At 34.2% G+C, this 12,713-nt stretch overlaps 3 protein-coding genes across 3 annotated transcripts; all 3 read right to left on the minus strand.

Annotated features, from left to right (window-relative positions):
* Window positions 1–596: 596 nt before the first annotated feature.
* Window positions 597–1,600, minus strand: LOC107606000 (putative calcium-binding protein CML44). Its single transcript, XM_016307958.3, has one exon. It carries the CDS (start codon window positions 1,522–1,524, stop codon window positions 1,018–1,020), a length of 507 nt encoding a protein of 168 aa, XP_016163444.1. The 5' UTR covers window positions 1,525–1,600; the 3' UTR covers window positions 597–1,017.
* Window positions 1,601–3,121: 1,521 nt separating this feature from the next.
* On the minus strand, window positions 3,122–10,027 carry USP (UDP-sugar pyrophosphorylase). Its single transcript, XM_016307960.3, has 17 exons — window positions 9,867–10,027; window positions 9,679–9,783; window positions 9,474–9,590; window positions 9,124–9,264; window positions 8,864–8,954; window positions 8,008–8,135; window positions 7,859–7,930; window positions 7,705–7,769; window positions 7,360–7,420; window positions 7,163–7,280; window positions 6,373–6,497; window positions 6,067–6,143; window positions 5,363–5,468; window positions 5,152–5,211; window positions 4,867–4,947; window positions 4,179–4,418; window positions 3,122–3,715 (listed from the first exon to the last, which is right to left on the minus strand). Exons 1-17 carry the CDS (start codon window positions 9,912–9,914, stop codon window positions 3,548–3,550), a joined length of 1,803 nt encoding a protein of 600 aa, XP_016163446.1. The 5' UTR covers window positions 9,915–10,027; the 3' UTR covers window positions 3,122–3,547.
* Window positions 10,028–10,904: 877 nt separating this feature from the next.
* NDHM (subunit NDH-M of NAD(P)H:plastoquinone dehydrogenase complex) lies at window positions 10,905–12,444 on the minus strand. The gene is made up of 2 exons (XM_016307961.3): window positions 11,875–12,444; window positions 10,905–11,272 (listed from the first exon to the last, which is right to left on the minus strand). The coding sequence occupies exons 1-2, from the start codon at window positions 12,343–12,345 to the stop codon at window positions 11,087–11,089; spliced, it is 657 nt and encodes a 218-aa protein (XP_016163447.1). The 5' UTR covers window positions 12,346–12,444; the 3' UTR covers window positions 10,905–11,086.
* Between the last annotated feature and the right edge of the window lie 269 nt (window positions 12,445–12,713).

Below are 12,713 nucleotides of genomic sequence, written 5' to 3' on the forward strand. Positions count from 1 at the left end.
ATAAGTCATTGAGATTAGTCAAGTGGTTAGTTCACCTATATATTTAAATAAATGTCAAAAATTTAAATCTTGCTTTATATATGTAATAATCTATGAAGTACGGACACTTCGTTGAGTTGCCGTGTCCGCATGTCAGACACATTTTGAGCACGACACTCACCGACACTCGTTCAACACGCGTGTCTGTTGTGTCCAAACCGTGTCTTAATAAAAAAAATTCTTCACTGGACACGCTTGGATACACCTAAATACCATCACGTGTCAGCGTGTCCAATCTTATTCTTAATATATATTTTTGAAATAAATTTAGATATAGTATATATTATTATTTATTAAAAAAAATATTTTAAATAGTTGATATAATTAAAATAAGATATTAAAAATAATTAAAAAATTAATTTATATTTTAGTATCAATAAAATATCAAAATACCATTATGATTTATCTAAAAAATACTTTATATTTTATATGTATGCATGTTCCCGTGTCTTATAAGATTTTAAAATTCGCGTGTCGGCGTGTTCTGTGTCGTGTCGTGTCCCATGTCAGTGTCAATGTTTATGTATGACAGGTAATAATCCATTGTCCAACGATAATCTTTAAGTGAAACTCGAAGATAGATTATTTCTTAACCTATCGAGTTTCGAGAGACATTGAAAAGTAAAATAAAATAAACTAATAACTAATAAATAATCAATACATATAGGCTAGTATTATCTGATCCTCATAATGGGACAATAATGTACACATTATTTATGATTATTAAATATATATACACACAAAATTATAGGCCAATTGCGCCAAGGTCTAAGGTTTTTTTTTTTCTCATGATATTTCCAGATTAAAAAAAATTGTTACTGACCAACAGATTGCTGCATTCACATGTCTAAGTTGAAGATGCTGACACCAAAGATGAAACAATGATGGGATTACATTACAAATCCTCTGTTTTAGAGTGACACAGAAATTTTGAGTAAAATTATGAAGAGAAAATTGAGAAGGAGCATGGATATAGATTCATGCGGTGGTGATGGTGAGGAACATCATATTCTTAAACTCCTCAAAATCAAGCTGGCCATCGGAATTGGTATCATAGAATCGAATCATGGAACCACAATCCTTGCCACCTCTCTCATCCCACAACCCAAGCCTCTTAAGAACACACTGAAGCTCGTTGCTCGTTATGAATCCATCTCCATCCAAATCAAACACCTTGAACGTTTCCACAAGATCATTCTCCAACAACTCATCATCCATCTCTTCATTATTATCATCATCGTCGTCATTGCAATTCTTCTTGGATATTATTGAGTCATAGAAGAACAAGAACTCGTTCAAGTTAAGGCTTTTCTTCTCAACAAGGGATTCCAATTCATCTAACGTTAATTGGAAGCCTATGTTGTGGAGGAGCCAATTGAGTTCCTCAAGGCTCACGAAACCGTCGCAATTCATGTCAAGCTTCTCAAATATCCGCCGCAAATCAGTGGCAGTTAGAACTGATGACGTCATATTTGCAAACAACATGTGAAAAAACCACCTCTTGTTTTTGTGCTTCTTAAGTAATCAAAATGCTTGCAACTACTAATGCCACCCATGTAAGGGTATTTATATATAAAATAAAATTATATAATGGTTGCAAAAACGTATAGGTTGGTGAATATTAGATGCGCACAAATGGAACAGGAATTTATTTGGCCCACATGAATTGTTTAAGAATAAGGATAAGAATAGTCTAAGATAGATGCACATGAAGTTTCTGTGCACTTGCTCTGAAAGCAACTTTATTATTATTATTATTATTCTAGTAAAATCTGCTATTGGATATAAAATATGTATGTATACATCATACTATTCTGAAACATATTGTCCAAAAAATGAGTCAACATATTTTTACATGGAATAAAGAGGTTCAGTTAACCTATCTCATATAGCTGATAGTAATATCTAATAAGATGAATCAACTTAAATCAGTCAAAATAAATACAAGTTAAGTTGATCTAAGTTGGGTGCTATTACAAAATTTAGCGAAATCGAATATCATTTGAGTGAATCAGATTGAACCTAAATGCCTAGATTTGAAATTTAAGTAATTCAGGTTAAGGTAATTTTATAGGCAATGTAACCAGACAATCACATAAGAACTGCAAAAAGCTTCTTTATATTTTCCTAATCGTGTAGGAGTATAATTAGTTAATTATTTATAATAATATTTTAGTGGAAGTTATGTGAGGTCTCTTTTCCATGTGATTTCATGCTTTTTAAGAATAAAGGGTACTGCATAGATTTTTCGAAATAGACTTTAAACAAAAGACTAAGAAGTGCATTCAAATGCGTGTGGGGTGCGTGTGTCGTGCCTATTTTCTGCTCTTATAATGAGGAACACGTGCTATCGACATGGATGGAGCATTGGATGCATTCATTTTTTATTTTGTCATTTTTGGTACATGGAGTCTTCAATGACGTGAGTTTTGTTTGAGAGCAAATACACCATCAAAAAGGAAAAAATAGGAACCACATTAGTGCTCAAAAGAATGAAGAAGTGCCATAAGGCGCTTGTATAATTTAGTTATACTTTGTTCACTAACTTTTAAGCTACGTGATAAGCATGGATAATCAATATGCTCAAGACAAGACAACTTATTATGTTTTGTTCCGAACACTTTCGTTCGTTTTTGTCTTGTCTTTTTTTTTTTTTTTTTAAGGGAAAAAAAAGGGTGGTGCATTTGTTTCTCAATTCCTTATTAGTTCCTCGTGGGGCAAGTCTCTTGCCTTTACGTGCCGTTTGACATCTTCACCTTGCACGGAATTTACTGTTACCAAATGAGGATATTCGCTAATGTTCCAACTTCAAACCAAATTTTGAATTCAGATAACATATTAATATTGATTGGATAACACCGGTTCTCAATAATTAATCGATCAGTTTGGTTGCATGAAATGGAAATGAAATTCTAAATCCCTATTCAAGGGTTGAGGAAACACTACTATACGTTGTTAAAAGTTTGTGACTAGGGTCCAGGCTTAATGTAATGTTCAGATTACAAGCACTATGTACCATTTACGCAATTCAATTGAACCTTCAGTTAGACAAAAGTTGATTGCTTGTCTCAAACTGATAATATTGCTGCATAAAATGTCCCTGGTAATATATTGGATGGGAAACAATCAGCAAGGCCTTTTGCCCTGGTTATCTTTACATCACCCATTCTCCATGTGCAAACTAACATGCTCAATTAGAAGGGGGTCCAACTCAGATGAGCTTATGGGTTTTTTACAATTAGCTGGAAATGCAAGAATAATTTCCCTGCTCAGAGGAGGAGGAGGAAGATTTTGGGGGTGGGGGGGTTGCAAAATTTTTGAACCAAAATACTAAAGACTTGCAACCAGTCATCCAAAAAATATTAAACTAAAAAAAAAAGTGCAATAAGCAGACCTGCAAAACTCTTAACTGCTGAGCACACGTTATTACCAGAAAGGCACTCCCAAACCCAGTTCATAACAACACTTACAGATGAGAGGCCAAAATTTCTTAAGAGCAGATGCAGGTTCAAGGCTTGAGGGTAAACTTGCCAGGCTCGGTGTATTTTGCTTCTAGCTGATCAACTTTGTTAAATTTAAAACCCCTGATTCTCAATACCTCAGGCTCCTTCGAATCCTTGTGGTCGACAGTTTCAAGGGTCCAACCTTTGTTCTGAACTGAACCACTTGCATTAACCTATTAAAAAAGAAGAGAAAAAAAAACTCGCATTAATCTAAACGTTAAATAAAAAACGTGGTCTTCCATGCATGTGTATTAATACTGAACAAGACAAATTTCAAGATTTGATTAATTTGGGGTATGTAAAAATAAAAATGAAATAGAAACAATGCAATTATAAGGCGAATGACAATATAAAGTATTTAGGATATTCATAGAAAAATTCAAAACTTTTATTTTTTAAAACTGGGATATCTTCACTAGTTATTTGGATAAGTTGGAGTCCAGTAGATTGTAGGAGTGACTTGATTTTATTTCAGTCTATATATGTTATGGTGTTAAAAATTTAAATTATTATCTTCTTTCACCAAGCTCTAATTGTTTTATCTGCGCTACATCTAGTAACTATTCCTTCTAAGCAGTTAAGACACAATATGCAGGTCACACAAGCAGATAAAATACCAAAAAGCTATCATCATACCTCCGCATTATCAACGGCATCAATGATAAGAGCCCCATCTAAGGACAGATTTTCAATAAAAATATTCTGACCCTTAATCGCCAGAGTAGACCTCTGGGAAATAGAGCTTTTTCCCCTAACTTTGCTCTTGATCCGAGAGTAGGTCAGACCCCATTTTGGCTTCCAAGTGATGCGGGGCCAAACTTCAACCTCTTGCCCATTGAGAACCTGCACTACTGGATCAGCTACTTGGACACCAACCTGGCAGAAAAACAAAAAGGAAATGCAATTTTTTACAACCTGAACCATATCATCGAGTTAGAGCAGCTAACATCTACGAAGGTCAGATAAAAGCACAAGAGATAGGAGAAGCTGCTAAAGACAATGGATTGATGATACCCTGAAATTATATGGAGACAACGAAATTCCTTGAAATAAACCATTCATAAATCATAAGTAAAAATATAAGTTGTATCTTATTTTGAAAAAAATATAGGCATATTAGAGAGTAACTCAAGTAAAAGTTCTTCTAAACTTCCAAAGTACCCTAAATGAATTCAAGTAGACAATAAATATCATAAATATTTTACTAATTCCCAAAATGACTAATATTTTCAACTAGATTCAGAGGAAAATAACGGTAACGTTAACATAAACATTACTGAAACAAAAAAAAACTAGCGTCTCATGACATTAAGGACTAAAATACCTGTTTGAGAATACGGCTATTCGCACGGTAGATGTACATTTCCCCAGATGTTGCACTATGGTATGGATTTCCTTTTGGCACCTACAGTAATATTACAAAAATTAATTAGAAATAATTCCTCTCCTGAAAAATCCTAGCAAGTTAACACTGTTATTCAAGTGCTCAAACTGGTATTCTGCATTTATTTTGCTGTACATTTGATTCTCCATATGAAATATTTTGCAAGCTAATGAACAATGAGGTCAATCACTGCAACAACTAATTGCATTAGAATATAAGTACTACCTTGGCAGCATCTTCAGCATTATTCTTCACAGGTGCATAAGCAAGCCAAGCATCCATCACCTGCAGAATAGTTCCAGTGAGCTACCAAAAATAGTAAACTGGGCATCTATTCAAAAAAGATATTGTTACATGAAAGCTCCAGGGATGAATGAAAGGACAACCTTGAGCTTTGGTTAGTGAAAATTTATGTAACCTCCTGAAGATAACTTACTGTGAATCCAACCCTGGCTGATGGGGGAAGTGTTTTTGGGTAGTCTTGCATCATACATTCTAGTCGGGTTGAGGACTTAAATTCATTTTTGCTGGCATCTTTATATCTGCATGGAGGAAATATAGCATGATAATATGATATAACAGGATGTCACAGATAAGTCATCTAACTCTGTTTCTGTTTCAAAATGTAGCCATATTAAGCCAAATAGACTTTTCTTCAGAATGCCAAAACCTGTTAGTTCTATTGCAAGTTCGTAGGAATAACAAGAAGGTTTAATAAGGGGAAAATTACACTAACCTCCCCTGAAATTTGGTAAAATTCACTGTGACCTCCCCAATTTACAAAAAACATAAGTTGACCTCCCTAAGGTTTAGACAATAGTTGTCCCGATACCCTAATAATATAAATTATGACACCAAATCCCTCAAACATAACACTATCATCACATAGAAGGAGGTTTTAGTTGTGACCTGAACAAATAGAAGGCCAACACTGAATTTCAACAAATGTTAACCAAGGTTAATGTAATTTGCCCTTAACAATGGCATTAATATAGTTGAGTGAAAAAAAGAGAGGAAGTGAAAAAGTTTCCAAGCAAAGCGTAATGCACAAGAAAAGTATAAGAATTGGTGTTAAAGAACATTGATGGCACAGCAAAGTGTAAATAACAAAGTGCAATGAGTATAAAAAAGAAGTATTACTTTGGATTAACAAACTCCTTTATAGCACCTCCTGTTCTTGAGAGTTCTTCAATGTAAGGACCAAGTTCTAAAATCAACTGTTAGAATGAGATATTGTCACTGTGCAGTAATCGCATTGGCACATTTAACCAAATAAGGACATGGATGCCACAAATAAAACAATAATTAACAATAACTGACAACATCATGATATTTCTAGTATTCCAAGTGAATTATGAATGGGTCAGTTGACGGCTCACATCCACTAGTGGTAGATTTCATGCCACTCAGGATAAAGGAGAATGTTTAAGTATGAAAGAGGATTACTTGGTTTATATTTCCTGGAAAGGGAGAGTAGCCATTCTCAGCATTGACATCTCCATCAGGGTATCCACTTGCTCTCAGAAGAGGATCTAGCTGATTGTATTCCACATTTATGACCATAGATCTCCCTATGATTAAGTGCATTGAAATCAATGGGAATGGGTGCAGGAAAATCAATTAACAGTGACATAATGATGTCAAGATAAAGATGGATTATAAGTAACATAATATTTTAAGACTTCTAAATGCCCTTGATTTTTTTTTTTTTTTTTGAGGGTCAAAGTGTATCCCCAATTTGCCATGCCTCATTTAATTAAATATAAATGTTAAAGTAATTATCTACATTTTTATTTTAATAAGATAGCATATATGGGCAACATTAACCACGTATCATTATGGGATACTTTGTACCCTAAAAAAAGGAGGTACTAAAGAAACCTCCATAGTTCTAATAAAATACCACCTCCTAGCATGAAAGAACAAAAGTATTGTTTTAAAACTACCATTGAACAGGAAAATTAGATGGTAACGTTTAAAGCACAGATAACTTGCCACTAATTATTATGCAATAATGCAAATGTATATACTCCCAAAATTTATTAAAACTATACATTTGTTATAAAATAAGTATATATTTGATCTCATTAGGAATATGCAAAATACTGATACATAGATCCAAATCATTTACAGGTAAGGAAAAAGTTGTATTCCACCATGACATACACAAAAAGCAAGCAGCCCTTTTTTTGGTATATTAGGATTACCAGATTAGGGATGGAAAGTTAAAATTTACCATCAGAGTGAGTGAGTTTGGTAATTCCACCAATGGCTTCTTTTGCTTTCCGAGGTACAGCAAGAGAGTTGACATGGTACTGTTTAGTAGCACTTACGCCTAGTGCTGATGGAATTGCCTGTATTTACTACACAATGAAGACTAAAGGGGACCGGAAAAAGTAACCAAAAGTGTGAAGAGATTAGAAAGAAATTAACCTTGAAGAGAAGTCCATTTGTATCTTGAAAAAAGAGAACCCACTTCAACCCAGCCTCATTCCTAACAAATGCATATCAAGATATAAATCTAACAAAGCATATCAACAGAAGACAAAGATCCATTTGTTCTTTTAATTTCAAGGAATTCTTGGAGACAATCCATCAAAATACACAACCGTCAACCAACATCTTAGTTTTACGTAAGAGCTTTTTTAATCTACCAATTATAACATCTCCAGAATTACTCAAACAGATAAAGTTTGCTTTATCTAAAACCAAAAATAGTGAGATCGGAAATGCATATGCAGATTTAAAAAAGGGTCAGAAAACTGTACTGAGCCATACCATACTTTCAGAATACCGCTGGAATAGAGAAGAGAATGCACATCTCCGTGGCCATGTGGTTTTGTCTACATAAAGAGAAATCATTAGTAGATTGACCGTGCTTGAAAATATAATAATGATAAATTAGTAAGAAACACTCCATTTGCAACAATACCTGAATTTGGTATTTGTTTTGAGGATCCAATGCAAGCCTGGCATCATTATCTTCTAAGCATGCAACTTTTTCCTGAATCATACAGAAATATAAGAAATTTTTAAAATAAATTAAAATTTGAACTTTCTGTGAGACACCAAAAGACATACCTGCTTCAAAAGCGTTACTTGTTTGGGCTGCATACCAAAGTAAGAATTTGATTCTAATAATTCTAAGGTACGCCCATGGGTATCGTCAGATGTCATAATAACAAAAGGAATCTGTGTCTGGTTTTTACCTAATAAAAGAAAGGACTTTGAGTGGACTATAGTCTGAAACATTGCAAGAAAAGGAGGGAAAAAAGAATAAGAACAAAGAAAGAAATCCTAAGGATTTATGTTATTTTACACCCCCACCCTCCAAAAAAAAAAAAAAAAAAAAAAAGAAGCAAGGGCCAACAATTGTAGAACCTATCATTATGCAATCTTAGATTATCATACAATCAAGATGATTGTATTATGCGCTACATGAACATGGACTATGATTTCATAAGATATCTATGATATATGAAGTCATGAACTTTGTACCATTCTAATTGCTAAAAGAGGTGAATTTGTTTATACAGAAAAACTCTATATAGAAATATATGTTCAGTATTTTCTGGTGCATAGTGTGGAAAATATTTTAAGAAAGCTTTTTTTTAACAAAATAACACTTGCCCTATGCTTGATTTTTAGCAGTTTAGGCAACAGTTACAACACAGTTAAGGAGGAAGAAATTGCATATCCTTCTAAAAAGGGAAGCAATTTTCCAGAAAAATATAGTGTAGACAGAATATATCAATTTTGATATGGTGGCAGCAGAATGTTATTAGGGAGAAAGACAATTATACTAAGGTGTTTTTTTTCCATCAAAACAAATGGATCCTTGGTCCTTAAATTGTATAAGTGTCATTTGTTTTACCATATGAGTAACAAAATCTAACTATGACTCTAGTTCAATACACCAATTACGAATAATACTAACCTTGTGAGCTGGCTTCTTGAAGTGCCAATATATATTCAATGTAATGCTGTAAGAAGCATGTCCCAGTAGTGGTTTCCGCAGGAAGAGCAACCTGCAAAATATAGAGCATGCTCAAAAATCAAGAGCTAATTCCTTCAAATCTTGAATCTGAAGCTAATCCAAAAAGCCCTTTACAGCACATCAGAAACAGAGTCAATGATATATGCAAGGCATCCCATTACGAATAAAACTATCAATGACACAAAGTGACCAGATATTACCTTAATCCCACTATATCCAAGGCGCTCCCCAAGACCGCCAGCGACAAGAACAAAGGCAGCTTTCTGAGCCTCCTGAACACCCACCTCCTCGTATTTTATGAAGTTCTCATCGGCAAATGTCAAGGTTTCACCCGTTGGAACCTGCAAATTCATCATTAAACAACATTCTACACACAGACGCACACAATCTACAGATAGCCTCAATGTCCCAACCAAAAGTTCAAATTGAATTGAATTACATACTTTACATTGCATTGTTGATAACACAAATATGAAGTATCTCCAAATTCAAATCACATAACACTTAGATGCACATAAATGCATACATGTTAATGAAAATAATGACTTACCGAAGGTGTGAAGCCATCAAAAGGATTCTTGCCAGCCTTAGAATCAGCTAAGAGTTGTTTAGCGTTTTTAATGTAAGCTTGCAAGCCGCCAGGGTAACTAGAATCCAGCCGAGTCACCTGCACAAAAACGCAATGCCGTTTAGAGATCTATTTGAAATGAAATTATTCAGAGCATTAATTATGCAGGATGCACTGAAACACGAACCTGATCGATGAACGCTTTCTTCTTGTCGTCGTCGACGCCGGGACCCGGCCAATCACGAAACACGTGCTCTTGGCCATTATCCAACAGCATCTTCGCCAGCTCTTGCTGAATCCTCAAAAATCAGTATCATAATTCAGAATACAAGAATCTAGAGTGATTCGAAGTAAAAAAATGAAGAAGAAAAGAACCTGTTTCGGCGAGAGGAGGCTGAAATTGTCGCCGAGAGTGGAAGCCATGGAACCGAATCAGATCGCAAACAGAGAGAATGAGAGAGCGAGCGAGCGAGAGAGAGAGAGAGAGAGTGAGGGTAGAAGAAGGTGGTGAAGAGGATAGTACACTATGAATTAATTAATTAATTAGTGATTATGAATAGTTGATTAGTGTGTGACCGGATGCGACGGTGAAGCTTGTGGATCTGATGAGATGTCAAATGTTTCTCGGTTTCAATCTCATACCCACCGAGTTTACCTGTGTCTGACCGGATGGCACGGGTCACGGTATGTTAGTTAATTGGGCCCACTCAACATCATGTCACGTGGCATTCCCCCTTTGTTTTATTTATTTTCTGAATTCTGGGATTTTCTCTTCTACTACATTCTAATTGAGTATTTTGAATTTTGATATTATTTGTTATTGTTGTTTTATCTGTAGGAAAAAAATGATGGATTGTTGAACAAAATGATAGATTGATACTTGATAATATTAAATTAAATTATTAATTATTTTGTTAGTTCTTATAATTTTATCTAATTTTTTATTTTATTTTTATAGTATAAAATTTATAATTGATCATTATTCTAGATAAAAATTTATAATTAAATTTTTATTAGTTATTAATTTTTAAAATAAAAATTAAAAACACAATAATTTTAAGATATTTACTTTTAGAATATTACACTAATCATTCTGACGTAAAATACAAAAATACATACTTTTTAAAAAAACTATATTTTTAACAAAAGTAGTTAAAAAGAATCTAATTAATTTCTTTTATCTAATTTAAAATTTTAATTACAAACTTTTGAACTATAAAAACCTAAATTATAAGAACCTAAATTAAATTAAAGTATATGTATCCACTCAATTCCTTTTTCCAAGTAAAGGTGATTTTTTTGGTAGGAAAGTTAATGCATAGAATCAAAATTAAATTTACAAGGATCTCATAATAACCCTAACTATAAATACCTCGCTTTTGATGTTCAAATATATTGTCTAGAACCAAAATATTGAAAGCCAGAAAATATTTATATTAATATATGTAGATAGACAATACTATGTGCTATAAGTATAATGATATTTAGGTTGCCATTGGTTTAACTCAATCCCTAAAATTCTAATGTACAACAATTTTATACACCTTTAAAAAGGAACTAGTCATTACACCAATATGCAAATGCACTTGCTTTGCTCATTTCTCAGGTGGCTCTTCAAGTTGGTTATCATTGTTGAACATGATGCGTGGCTTTCCCATGCTGAAATTCAGAACCTTAGCGTCCATGTTGTACTTGATGACACCATCATATAGCAGCTTCCTTATATAGTGCTCTAGGTCCGAACCAATTAGGCGAAGTGTGTATTCTGTTAATGGAGCACCCTGGTTCATAATTTCATCAAAACATGAAGGAATCATTATTTTCATCAAAACGCTCAAGTAGTTTTTCCTTAGTTACATCTTCCCGAGGTAGTTAACTAGTTTTGGTCTCTGTCACTAATATGCTAACTCTATTATCATATTCGAATTTGACTAATTCAACTCGAAAAACTAAGGTGACCTCTTATTTAGATGTAAGTTTAAATTTGACTAAATATTTAAAGTGGTATTTGAAATTTATACACTAATTTCATCCTGAAGTTCTAATTGTATTATTGCTGTTCTCGAGATTAAATTCCGGACACCATAATAGTTTATCAACTCTTTTCCGGAATGACTCAACAAATAGAAAGATGAGCTGGCACACTCTTGCCACGACGGAGTGCCAATTCATCACTTCGTTTGTTGAGTTACTACTAAAAAAGATCGAAAAACCATTATAGTGTCTGAAACTCAATCACAAAGATATCAATAATACAGTTAAAATTTTAAAGACTAAATTAATATACGTCTTGAATCTCAGGACCATTACGGAGATTTGGTTCCCAAATTCAGAACTAGAAAAGACATGGAGCATTATTGAATTGGTGATTAAGGAAAACTACCTCGTAGTGATCCACAAGCTCTTGGAAGTAAGAATAGACCAAGTTGCATGTGTCAGGTTTCCACACGAATTCATTACTGGGATCAAGAATAAGGGTGAGCTTATCCATCTGGGTTTGATCAAACTCGCAAGTCACCGGATCAATGTAGGCCGCAAAGATCCTTATATGGCGGGTGGTGCAACTCAGCCACTGCCCTCCATACTCCCTGGTCATGTTCTTGCTCTTAACATTCAGCTGAGGCTCCACCGGCCTTGGCTTCGTCCCTTTCGGCTTCCAACTCCGGCTGCTCTCTGCTTGCTCTTGCTCTTCCTGCGGCGGTGCCTTCACACTCTCTGCTTCCTCCACATCTGTTTGTTGCTGCTGAGCTGAAATGAAGGATGCTCTTCTGTTCCTGAGTTCTTTTCTTCCTCCTCCACTCCAACCAAGCATGGATAATCTTGTTGACACCATGTAGGAACAACTTGTGGCCATGGCTTAATGCTTTGTCAGTTTAGTTCTCTAGTTGGTTTGCTTTTTAGTACCCTGGATTTAGAAGCTCTTGTCAGTAGTTTTGGTCCTTCTTCTTATAGATAAGATTTCTTATATATATATAAGAGGAAGAATTTTGTGAGGTCAGAAATGAAAGAAAAGTTTCTTCCACAGATATTGCTATTTAAAAATGAGATTAAAAAGCATTCTTGCAATGTTTTATATCCATTGACAATTTGAGATATATTTAAAAAATTAAAATGCAGATTTGGGTTGCCAGGGCTAGTCTATTGTTTTACGAATAAACTCTTGTCATCTTATTATAACATTAATCGCCAAGGATAAGATATAAACGAAATTTCATCAAAACT

The sequence above is a fragment of the Arachis ipaensis genome, chromosome B7, assembly GCF_059453495.1.
Source record: "Arachis ipaensis isolate K30076 ecotype BB chromosome B7, ASM5945349v1, whole genome shotgun sequence".
Classification (NCBI taxonomy): domain Eukaryota; kingdom Viridiplantae; phylum Streptophyta; class Magnoliopsida; order Fabales; family Fabaceae; genus Arachis; species Arachis ipaensis.

What these genes read in the sequence shown, in the direction of transcription:
- USP (XM_016307960.3), bottom strand. Translation starts at nt 9,914, where the DNA reads ATGGCTTCCACTCTCGGCGACAATTTCAGCCTCCTCTCGCCGAAACAG. An exon ending in TCAAGAAGCCAGCTCACAAG is followed by an intron (nt 8,136 to 8,863) that starts GTTAGTATTATT and finishes TTCTTTTATTAG; the next exon opens with GTAAAAACCAGACACAGATT. An exon ending in ATGCCGTTGATAATGCGGAG is followed by an intron (nt 3,716 to 4,178) that starts GTATGATGATAG and finishes CTTTTTTAATAG; the next exon opens with GTTAATGCAAGTGGTTCAGT.
- NDHM (XM_016307961.3), bottom strand. Translation starts at nt 12,345, where the DNA reads ATGGCCACAAGTTGTTCCTACATGGTGTCAACAAGATTATCCATGCTT. An exon ending in AGCTTGTGGATCACTACGAG is followed by an intron (nt 11,273 to 11,874) that starts GTAGTTTTCCTT and finishes ATTATGAACCAG; the next exon opens with GGTGCTCCATTAACAGAATA.
- LOC107606000 (XM_016307958.3), bottom strand. Translation starts at nt 1,524, where the DNA reads ATGTTGTTTGCAAATATGACGTCATCAGTTCTAACTGCCACTGATTTG.